At 35.6% G+C, this 12,659-nt stretch overlaps 2 protein-coding genes across 6 annotated transcripts in view; one reads left to right on the top strand and one right to left on the bottom strand.

Annotated features, from left to right (window-relative positions):
- Positions 1–12,659, bottom strand: part of LOC138744916 (dipeptidase 1-like) — a 28,640-nt gene that overhangs the window by 2,750 nt on the left and 13,231 nt on the right. For both annotated transcript variants that reach the window (XM_069901752.1, XM_069901753.1), the window contains exons 6-9: positions 11,357–11,533; positions 901–985; positions 744–819; positions 523–658 (exon numbers count right to left, since the gene is read on the bottom strand). In XM_069901752.1, coding sequence (XP_069757853.1) covers positions 523–658; positions 744–819; positions 901–985; positions 11,357–11,533 — 474 coding nt within the window. The remainder of the gene's footprint in view (positions 1–522; positions 659–743; positions 820–900; positions 986–11,356; positions 11,534–12,659) is intronic.
- Positions 1–12,659, top strand: part of LOC138744917 (uncharacterized) — a 55,927-nt gene that overhangs the window by 37,664 nt on the left and 5,604 nt on the right. The window lies entirely within an intron of this gene.

Raw genomic sequence — 12,659 nt, 5'->3', positions numbered from 1 at the left:
TGGATAAAGTGAATGCTCACAGTCATGATAGATAGATGATTTTAGAACTAGAGGGCATAGGTTTAAGGTAAGAGCACAGAAATTTAAGAGACACTTGAGGGGCAATTTTTTTCCACTCAGAGGGTGGCCCATATCTGGAACGAGCTGTCAGAGGAAACTATAGAAGCAGCCGCAATTCTGATGTTCAAAAGATATTTGGACAGATATTTGGTATAGGAAGGACTAAGAAAGATAGAGTGAAATAAATGGATACTACTGTTTAAAAATAGCCTTGTTCATTAAAGTCATAAAAGTGACCATCTGAAAACACCCATATTTATAAAGCAGCTAACAGTCTATAGTTTAGGAGTGATAAAGAAATAGCTTTTATTATACATAATGTAAATTCAATAAGATACTGATTAATACAATCAATTTTCATGGTGTGGCATTACAGTTTTTGATTGAATTAGCGATTATGTGTATTCTTATTTGTAATTCTGAAGCCTAATATTGTGAACATGTTTACAATAAGTTACTCACTTCTTCAGCTTTCTTAAAGACTCGTAAAATGTTTGAGCCAAGCAGCTTTTTGATGTCATTTTCAGTCCAATTACGCAAAAGAAGCTCAACAATTAAATTAGGATATTTTGAAACATCTTCCAGACCACTGGGTCCCCTTAAAAAACAAAAAAGGATTATTGTTGCATCAGTAAATGAATTATTCTAAGGTGAGAACTCAGAAAGAACTTTCAGCTATGTACCTTTCAAACCCATCAAAGTCACTACCGATGCCCACATGATCTGCTCCAGCAACATTTCTAATATGGTCAAGGTGGTCTAAAATTACAACATAAGAGCTTAGAGAACACAGAGAATTTCATCAGGCTTTTTATCAAAATTACTGCTTTTCATACTAACCTGCCACTTGGGACAAGGTAGCAGTTTCTTCACAAGAAACAAAGTTTGGATAAAAATTTACCATCACAATACCTGAATTGTTTGCCTGAAAAATAAAACAGTTTCTCCAATTAAACTATAGAACAGTGGTTTTCAAACTTTTTCTTTCCACTCACATACCACCTTAAGTAATCCCTATGCCATAGGTGCTCTGTGATAAACAGAAAAATCACTGGATACCAGATATTAGTAAGAAGTTTTTTTTTCTGGTGTGAATCAGGAATCACACCATGGAGCACTTTCCACAAAATAATTTCCACATACCTTGGTCAGGATTAAACTGAGAGGACTGAAGTTTGGCGCAGCCTGGGGCTTTTTTCTCTGGAGCATAGAAGGTTGAGGGGAAATTTGATGGAGGTGTTCAAGATTTTAAATGGGACAGAGAGAGTCAACGTGGATAGGCTTTTTCAATTAAGAGTGGGGCATATTCAAACCAGAGGCCATGGTTTGAAATTAAAGGGGGAAAATTATAAGGGGAACATGAGGGGAAATTTCTTCACACAAAGGGTGGTTGGGATGTGGAATAAGCTTCCGGCGAAGGTGGTTGAAGTAGGAACATTATTTACATTTAAGGAAAGACTGGATAATTACATGGAGGGGAGAGGATTGGAGGGGTATGGACCAGGTGCTGGTCAGTGGGACTAGGAGGGTGGGGATTTGTTCTGGCATGGACTAGTAGGGCCGAACTGGCCTGTTCTGTGCTGTAAGTGGTTATATGGTTATATGATAGATAAAGATTAGCTGCTTGTATAAGTGAGGCTAATTCTCTACAGAAAATCAAGGTCAGCAGATTGAAATCAAGGATGATCTGAAAGCAGGTTTACCTGACAATTCTTTCTGGTGAGGAAATAATATTTTCTGAAATGACACTAAAAAAAGTGTGCGAGGCAGAATAAAATGTCAAACAAAAATACACAGCAGAATATTAATGATTAAATTGAGTTTGGCATTATTGCTAAGAAAGTGAGAGAGACATTGTTGCAAGAGATAGAGCTTACCTTAGCTAGAACTGTGAAGATATGCCACACCAGTGATATAGCTCTGCAGTACACAAAAAAAGTTGGGTGATAGTGAAAAAGGCATAGTTGTAGCCACAGTGTCTGGACACACAAACAAAAAATGAGATGTAGGAATCATCAAAATGATGGAGACGCCGTCAATTGTAAACGGAAGTGGCACTCAACATACACTATGGAAAAGTCTGTAATTAGTGCAAAGGGCAGAATCATCACACAAAGCAATGTTTTTTTTCCCCAAAAGGGAAAGAAAACAGAAATGAAAGCATTCACACTGTACAAACTATAGAAGAAACTGCTCTCAGTGATGAACTCTTCATTGGCAGGGTATTGCAGAAAGACTATAAATCAACAGACCCTGAACGGTCAAGTGTGAACAGAGTTGAGCAGGATAGGAGGACTGTGTCATTGCATACAAATGGAACAAATATTCCTTTCAAGCTGGACACAGGAGCAAAGGTCAATTTGATCTGTGAACGCAACATCAGGGCAAAGAAGATAAAGCCATACATACATGCAAATCCTCTACAGCTAAAGCCTACAATGGACAGAGCATCGATATGAAAGGTACATGTAAACTCAAGGTGAAAGTTAAAGATAAAGAGCACCACCTCAGGTTCACAGTAGTCTCAGATGGACATGAATCAATCAGTGCTTGGTGACAAAGCATGTGAAAACTTAAGGTTAGTCAAGAGGGTGTACCACATTAACCGACAATCCACGGAACAGCGTAGAGGAAATACTTGATCAATTTCCAGATATCTTAAAAGGGTTTGGAGTTCTACCATTCAACTATAAGAAAGATACAGTTAAAAGGGGATGCACAGCCAGTAGTGCATGCCCTGAGGCGGATTCAAGTGCCACTAAAAGAAAAGTTCAGAAGGAACTTGACTTAAGAAAGTGGAAGACTCCACAGAATGGGTGAATTCAATGTGTGTGTCAAAAAGAAGAACAGTGACCTACGCGTGTGCATGGAGCCAAAAGACTTGAATGCCAATATAAAGGGAGAACATTCTCAGATTCCAACCAGGGATGAAATTACAAGGGAAATGGCCAGTGCAAAGTTTTTCATTAAATTGGATGCATCCCAGGGCTTCTGGCAAATAAAACTGCAAGAAGATAGCACAAAATATTGTACATTTAATACATTATTTGGCAGATACTCCTGTCTGTGGATGGCTTTTGGAATTTCCTCAGCTCAGGAGGTTTTCCACAGGACAATGGAGCTCATCGTAGAAGGCATAAATGGGGTATGTGTGTACATGGATGACATCATCCTATGGGGATCCACACAAGAACAAACAACGAGAGGCTCATCAAAGTGCTACAACACATCCAGAAGTATGGATTAAAGTTTGAGAAAAAAGTCAGTTCGGTGTGAAGGAAATCACCTTTCTGAGAGATAAACTGTCAGAGTCAGGTATGGAGCCAGACAAGAGCAAGGTGAAAGCAATTTTAGAGATGCTCAGACCCACTGACAAAAAAGGCATATTGGGAGTGCTAGGAATGATCAATTTCATTGGTAAATTTACACCAAACCTGTCTTCCAAAACAATGTGCCTAAAGAAGATGCTACAGGACAACACCACGAAGATGAATGGGGATGACTGAAGACCATTCTAACTACAGAACCAGTGCTTTTGATGTTCTTTGACGCATCCAGAAGGACAAAAATATCTACGGACATTTCAAAAGATGGAATAGGTGCTGTACTACAGGCTGTGGGAGAAGATTGGAGGCCAGTAGCGTACGCATGGAGGATGATGACAACATTTGAATGTTGATATACACAGATCTAGAAAGGGTGTCTAGGTCTGGTCTATGAATTTGAGAAATTCCACAGTTATGTGTATGGTCTATCAACACTTGGGACAAAAATGCTACTGTTCTGGATGAAGCAAGTCCAAGATCCTAAACTGTCAGAACAGAGGAAGTCAAATACTGAGAAGGAATCGCAAGAGCTGCAGAAAATTCAAGAGACACTGCAGGAACAGACAAATGCAGAGGATCCAACCTGCACAGCAACAGAGGTAACATCGCCAGTGCTGGACAGTAGTGGACCCACAGAGCCAACACAAGCACCTGTGTTAAGAAGATCCAAATGTAATATCAAAGTAACCTGACAGACTGAATCTCTAAAAGAAAAAGAACTGCACACTTAAAAAGTTTCTGCTGCTGATGTTTGTGTCTATGTTGGTGTTGAACTTTTAATTGTAATTAATACTGTATTAGTGTGTAATGTTGTTAGATTAAACATCTCAAGGAAAAGAGATGTAGTGATAGATTACTAGTGATAATCCTGACCATTAAGGGGAGTCAGAGACCAATTGTTGCAGCTAGGTGAGTCAAAATGGATGCCTCCACGAAGTCATGAGTTCTAAAGCTAATAAATTATAGCTGTTATAAAAGAACCCAAGTTTCTTTATTACAATGTTACAATAAAGAAACATCACAAACTTGTTCTGTCCAAAATTCACATTGACCAAGTTCCCTCTCTCTGGTGAACACTGAGGCAAAGTATTAAATTAGTTCCTCCCCAACCTCTCTTCTGACTCCAGACACATATTCCCTGCTTTTTCCTGAAGTGGCCCTACCTTCACCTCAATTGCACGCAAGGAGTATATACAGTAAAACCTTCAGTATCTGGCACCTATCGGGATTGGTAGGTGCTGGATAAGTGAATCTGCTGCTTGCTTGCAATTGCGTATTGCATGTATTGCTGAAATGATGGCTAGGGGGCGCCAATGTTAAACTTTTGTATATTATCCCTATTTATTTTTTGCTTTTTTTTGCCTGTGGCTTGAGGCTACTGGTTGCTTGATTTCTGGATAATGGGGATTTCACTGTGCTTCACAGGTTAGATTAAATTTTCTGCATGGCAATAATGAATCATATGACCAAAATAATAGTGTCACTTTTCTTTTATTGCTAACCCAGATAAATAGATTTTACAATTTCCTGTACTTTTTGTTCAGTAAGCGGAATATGATCTGAAAATTATATATGAGGACAACAGTATATCAGAAACAGGACTGCGAAACAAGCTGATGAAGGATGAGATTAAATGAATAAGCAAAAAACTTACATATGGAGTATAATATGATTTGAGATTATTAGGGAGATTAGAAATAGTCTGAAGCTACGTCTTGCATCAGGAACAGGGAAAGTTGCATGTAGATAAAAGTAATTAAATAGGCAAATTGAATATCGGCTTTTATCAGAGAGGCAGTAAATCTTGTGATAATCTGAAGATAACATCTGGAGCACTGTGTAATTTTGGTCTTCTTATTTAAGGAAGGATATATTTGTCCTGGAGGCATTGTAGACGAAGTTCACTGGATTGATTGCTGGGTGAGAAAAGATTGAATACTGAGCCTCTTTTCCTTATAGTTTAGAAGAGTGGAGCAACTTGCAATTTGGATGCTGTAAAGATGAAAGGGTCATAGATAACGGATTTCCCATTTGGAAATGGTGAGAAAAAATATCTTCTCTCGGAGAATGTGAGCATTTGTAAATCTACCCAGAGAGCAGTAATTAAGTATATTCAAGGCAAAGGTAGATTTTTTTTTTTAACTATTCAAGGAACCAAGGGTTATTAGGACTAGATGGGAAAGTGGACTTGAAACCCAACATTAAAAGTAGAATAAGAGCCTTTTGACTGTCATTATGTTTTTTTGAATATTTTTTAAAGAAATTTCCATACATGAAATTAATAAACAATTATATAAAACAATGAGAATGTAAATTTAAGAGAGTTTCAACCATTATACGATGGTTATAGCTCCTCCCCTTCCCTCCCACCCCGAACTCCCCACTGCCAAAGAAATGTGTGTGTGAGTGTATATGTGTATAAAGGATATATAGTAATATAAAGTAAAGATAAAGAAAAATAAAGAATAATTGCATGGATTGCTCAGAGGATTGCTTCCAATGCACAGGACCCAACAAGGTTTATGTAATCGATTTGGGGAAGAAGATTAACACAGGTCTTAAGAGGCTGGAAGAACATCAGTACATATTTATACCTAAAATTTGCATATCTGGGCACCATATTTTCAGAAATATACAATAATTATTTCTCAAATAGTATATGATTTTCTCTAAAGGGTGCAGCTTTGAATTTCTGCATTCCAAGTGTGAATCTGATTTTAAGGTCACTACAATACACTTCTTTGCCACTGCCAATGCGATTTTAACAAATTTAATTTGGTATATTGATAATTTCAATTTAGATCTTGTTCATTCTATATTTCTCAATAGAAATTAATCTGGGTTTTGTGAAAATACAATGCCTGTAACTTGTTCTAAAAAAAAAATTGCTAAGACTACCCAAAAAGGCTTTACCTTGGGACATGACCAAGTTGAATTAAGAATGTTCCTGTATCTTCACCTCACCTAAAACATTGATCTGATAAATCTGATTTCATTCTGTTCAATTTTTGTGGTGTCAAATATAGCTGATGTAAAAAAAATTATATTGAACTAATCTATACCTTACATTAATAGCGCTTGTCATATAATCTCAACATAGATCTGACCATCTTTGGTCATCAATTGTAACAAATTCAGCTACCACCTATGTCTAGATTTATGAATTCCATGTTTTGTAATTCCTGTTTGTAGTAAAAGATACATTACAGAAGTAACTTTCTTAGTATTTCCCTTCCTATTAAGAGTTTTCGCCTCACTACAAGTAGGTAACAGCATCACTGGACCAAACTTTTCCCTCTAGTATCCTCTCAATTTAAAACAACAAAAAAGAGTATTATAATAGTTATTCTATATTTATTCATTAGTTGTTCAAATGACATCAATTAGCCTTGTTCATAACAGCCTTCAATATTTTTAATGGCTTAATGAAACCAAACAGTTAAAAATTGATTATCCTTTGAAAAAGGTAAAAGATAATTTTGAATCAGAGGCATCTTGGATGATAAACTTCTTTTTGTTCCAATTTTGTAATTTATCTTGTTCCAAACAGTAATCAAATGTTTTAACAATGGTGTTTCTTTAACACCAATTATTAATTTTGAGTTCCATTTGTATATAAATCCCTATGCTAATCTCTCTCCTATTTTATCCAATTCTATTTTAACCCATGCCGGTTTCTCTGCTCCTTCAAAAAAAGATGTGAAAAATCTCATTTGAGCCACTTAATAATAATTCTTAAAGTTAGGAAGTTGTAGGCCTCTCAATGCATATTTCCATATTAATAATTCTATAGAAACTCTTGACATTTTACCTTTCCAAAGAAATTTTCTTACATTTACTTAATCCTTGAAAAACCCTTTGAGATAATAATATAGGTAAAGTTTGAAAAATGTATTGTTCTTGGGAATATATTAATCTTAACACTGTTAACTCTTCCTACTAACATTATAGGTAAAATCCATTAAAAAAATCTTCTTTAACCTTTTTGAGTAATGGCAAATAATTCAATTTATATAATTTAAAAAAATATATTATCTACAGGAATCCCTAGATATTTAATCCCATCTTTTGGCCATTTAAATTGAGTATTTCTTTGACAATAAGTAAAATCTCCTTTCATAAGGGGTATAATTTCACTTATGTCCCAATTTATATTGTAACCAGAAATATTACCATATTCTTCCAATTTAAAATATAATTTTTGCAAGGAAATGTCAGGTTCTGTCAAATATTTTAGAACATCATCTGCAAATAAACTAATTTTATGCTCTTCTTGACCAACCTTAAATCCCTTAATTTTAGTGTCTCTACAGCTAAAATAAACAAAGCTGGAGATAAGGGACATCATTGTCTATTGGATCTCATCAATTGAAATGGGGTGGATATTTGTCCATTAGTCACTACTTTAGCTTTAGGATCATGCCTTAATCCAATTTATAAAGGTTTGACCAAATCCAAATTTAAACAATACCATGAACAAAAAGTCCCACTCCAATATATCAAATGCATTTTCTGCATCTAAAGCCACTGCAACACTTAAATCTTTTCTTTTTTTATGGTGTGTATAATACTAATTAGTCTAGCTATATTGTCCACCGATTGTCTCTTTTTGACAAAAGCAGTTTGATCCATATTTATTAATTTAGGTAATAATTTCATCATTCTATTTGCTAATATTTTTGCAAGAATCTTGTAATATGCTTTTAATAGTGAAATAGGTCTATAAGATGAGTGCTTTAAAGGGTCTCTACCTTCCTTCAAAATAGGAATCAATAAATCTTTAAATTCTTTTTAAAATTCAGGTGAAAAACCATCTTCTCACTGAGATTGAATATTAATTTGTAATGAACTCATTGCCTCCTTCACCTCTCTGTGTAAAATGGGCACTCAATTCTGTTTGTTCTTCAATACTCAATCTAGGTAGATTTATCTGAAATAAGTGTATCTATCTATCTATTTTATTTTATTCATCTTATTTCTTGAGGTTTATAACTAACAACATTTAAATCATTTTAATTACATTAATCATTCTTGAAACCTGTTCCGCTTTTAATTGCCATGCAAATATGTGATAGCTCGCCTAACTCATAATACCTCTGTTTAGTTCTTGCAATCGTTTTCAGTTCTTTAAGTTTGTAATGTATTGAAGCTTTTTATTAATTTGTTGTCTATGTTTATCTTCAGAACTTCCTCTTTGAAGATATTTTTCCGAAGCCATGATTTCTTGTTCTCATTGATCTATTTCTTTCATATATTCCTTCATAATTTTAGAAATAAAACATAATTTGGCCTCTCGTGTGCTTTTAAAGCATCCCATATTACAAACTTATCATTCACAAATTCAAATAATTGAATTTGTCTCCTAATTAAAAATCAGAAAAATGTTCTTTTTAATAATAATGAATTCAATTTCCATCTATAAACCACTTTTTCTTTATCAGGCATTACAATCATCAATAATATAGACAAATGTTAGGACAAAATTCTCTTTGTATTCTGCTTCTAAAATCCTTCCTTGTATTTGGCTGAAATTAAAAATAAATCAATTCTAGAATAAGAATCATGCTTATTTGAATAAAAAGAATAATCCCTTTCTCTAGGATGAATTCTCTTCCATGGATCTATTAAGTTGAAATTTCTCATTAATACCAATGTAGTCTTTACTACTTTGGCTCTTGTCATTCCTCTAGTAAATTTATCTAAAAGTGGATCTAAACAAAAATTTAAATCTCCTCCTATTAAAATGTTTTCATGTGCCTCTGCTAAGTTAAGAAATGTTTCTTGTATAAATTTTTCATCATCCACATTTGGTGCATACACATTGAGAAGGGTCCATCATTCCAAATATATTTGACAAAGTATCAGCATATATCTCCCTACAGGGTCTGTTACTACATTTTGGATTTTAATTGGAAGATTTTTTTCATAAGAATTGCCACACCTCTACCTTTAGAATTAAATGAAGAGGCTGCTACATACCAAACCCAGTCTCTTTTTAATTTCAAATGTTCTCATTCAATTAAGTGAGTTTCTTTGTAAAAAAAACAAAGTCAGCTCCCATTTTAAAAATATTTGTTAATACTCTCTCCCTCTTAACCGACCCGCTTAACCCATTCACATTAAGATTTACGAATTTCACTGTATTACTCATCTTAATAAACTATTATTTCCTCCATCTCTGCCTGCAAACCCACCTCCCTCAACTCCATTACTCATTATCCAATGTGTCGGTGCACACTTCCTCTGGCAATCCAAGTAGAAAAAAGAAAACAAGTTGACAATGAATAAATATATGTTCCCACATTTAATACTATATATAAACAGAATAAACCCCCTGAAACAAGTGTTGTTTAAATAATACACAACACTCCACCTTCTATTTTACGGGCTGTGACCAAAGTCACAAATGCCCATATGATCCAGTAGGAGTTAGAACCTCAACTCCCCTTCCCAATCCCCGTGGTACAGTTACCATTTAATCTTTAATCATTTAATTCATACATAAATAATTTTGCAAAGACCAACAGAAAAATAACTAGGTATTATTCTGAATTATTCAGTCCTACAAAAATTGCCAAAAACATTTAATCCGTCTCAGACACAGTGGCAGCAGCTGATTATCTAATTCTTCAGTCCACATGAACTCTTGGAAGATCTTGCACAAACTCTTCTGCTTGTACAAAACTAGAAAAGAACTTGTCACCTCCAGGCAGGAAAATCTTCAAGGTTGCAGGTTGACACAACACAAATCGATATCCTTTTTCCCCTAAAGAATCTTCATAACAGGATTCAATTCTCTTTAATAAATCTGCATTTATATCAGGGTAAAATAAAACTTTACCCCTTTCAATACTCAAGTGGGCCTTTTCTTGCTCTTGCTCCTTCTGCCACCAGGGTAAAGATCTTCAATCTTGAGAGCGAAGAAACTTAATTAGCACAGAATGCGGCTTCTGATTTGGAAGTGGTTTTCCTCTAAGAACTGTGTGTGCTCTTTCAATCTCAATAGGGTGTTCAAAATTCTCACCTCCCAACACTTCAGGAATCCATTTCTTATGGGTCTTGCTTCTCCACTCCTTCTTTAAGACCCACTATTTTAATATTATTTCTTTTACTGAAATTTTCCAATATATTTTTTTTTGCTAAAGCCTTTGATTTTCCATAGTTAAAACAATAGTGGTGCCTTCCACTCTGTCATAAACATGCTGCATTTCTTCCTGCATTTTTTTCATTTTCCCATCCAACTTATCTAATTTTCTCTTCATTTTATTAACTGCCTCCAAGACTTTATTTATTTCCCTTTTCACTTCCCTCTTCATTCCATGAAATTCTCTTAATAGTAAATCAATGTTGGTTATATCTTCTACTTTATGTTTCCTTTTACTTCTAAAAGTCTTAACTTCTTTCAGTGTCTCCTCTTCTTGTGGCTGCCCTTCATCCTCTTCTTCTTTCTCTTCACTGCTGATCCCTTGTGAGCTCGACTCTTCTTCTTTTGACGGTATCGCTGAAGGTCCCGGCTTTCCACTTCTGGCTTTTCCCTGACGGCATCTTGCCGGCGCTGCGGGAGAGCGACTTTAGCAGATGATCCCTCCACAGGGTCACTCAGCCAAGGGAGCAGCTCGAAAGCAGGCTCCCTGCTTCAAACACAGTTGGCCTCAGATCTCTCTGGTCTTCACTTATGTTGGGCTCCAGCAAATTTTTCTTTCTTCGGAGCCATTTTTAAAATGTTGTTTCAGTGTCTAAGTGTACTTCAAAGATTTTAATTAGCTTAAAACATTACTAATTTAGTACTTTTTTATTAGTTTACCAGGAGGGTGAGATTTCTACGGCAATACATGACACCCCCAAATGTCATTATATTGCTATCCAATTTTTAAAAATGCATAATGACTGGTGTGAGTTATTCATCTTTTCTTCCCCCCCCACTATGTCCTGGCCCAATACATTTAAAGCTTTCACAGGATTACTCATACCAGTTTACGCAGGACATGATCCTGAACATTTCTGTAGTTTTGGCACAGAGCAAATGCAGAGGAATGACTGAAAATGACAGGAGCAGCTGATGTTTCAAATGCAGCCAACATTGTATCTTCAGAGACGTGGGAAAGGTCAACCAACATTCCCAGGCGGTTCATTTCTTGCACAACTTTCTGAAAGGCAAACATTGCAAACATTTGAATGTCTAACATTTCCTTGCTTTTTGGTATGAAAAATAATTGCTTGTATTAATGCATCAAGGTTAATGGATAAAAACGTGTTAGTGTCTTTTTCAGAAGTATAAAAAGAATACATAGGCCCAATATCATCAGTCATGGACAAGTACCAGGGAGAGAAACCAAGACTGATGGAAAATTAGCATATATGGAATAGGAGAAAATGAGTTTGAGGACCTTAGGAATGGATTTTTCACCATGCAAAGCTGTGTTGGCAGACAGCACAACCAGCAATGATGAGGTTAAGGAAAGAGGAGGCATAAAATAGTAGGTAAAAACAGAATTTGTTTGGGTTGGCTAATTGGGTTGGGGTTTCTTCCTAGTGAGGCTACAAAATTATTTGCATTCAAGCATCAGTATTTTATATTTGAAGGACTGGAAGATAAAGAATTGTAAGGGAAGTGGATGATGTTTTAAATGGGTAGTTAGCCCACTGTCATCTATTCTCTCCTTCCTGTGGCTAAGAGGTTAATCCCCTCAAATTGCAGAGGAGGTGGGTCAGGGATGGAACTGTGAGCAATTCTAGAGGTAAAAGCGCGAGTACTCGAAGAGAACTCCTTCCTAGAAGTACATTTATTAAGACTGGACAATCCAGTACAGCCGATCCCCTAGTGGGCTCATTAACAGGCTACTCTAAAAAGCTTTGTACAAATTCTCTCTCTTGAGATACAGTCCAACTATAATAATTATTTGGATTATGAAATAAATGGCTTTTTGGCCAAGTTTACTGATGGTACAAAAATAGATAGAGAAGTAGGTAGTGTTGAGGAGGCTGCAGAAAGACTTAAACAGATTAGGAGAATGGACAGAGAAATGGCAAATTAGATATAATGTTGGAAAGTGTACAGTCGCACACTTCAGTAGAAAAAAATTAAATGGGCAGACTATTCTTTAAATGGGGAGAAAATTGAAAATATCCAAATGCAAAGGGACCTGGAAGACCTTGTGCAGGTAAACTTGCATGTTGAGATTGTGGTGAAGAAGGCCTTCATTTCAAGTGGAATAGAATATAAGAGCAGCAATGAGATGTGGGGGATTTATAAGGCACTGGTGAGACCTCTTT

This window comes from Narcine bancroftii, chromosome 10, assembly GCF_036971445.1.
Source record: "Narcine bancroftii isolate sNarBan1 chromosome 10, sNarBan1.hap1, whole genome shotgun sequence".
NCBI lineage: Eukaryota > Metazoa > Chordata > Chondrichthyes > Torpediniformes > Narcinidae > Narcine > Narcine bancroftii.
The sequence above is the reverse complement of the archived record's forward strand: the minus strand, read 5'-3'. Positions and strand labels throughout refer to the sequence as shown.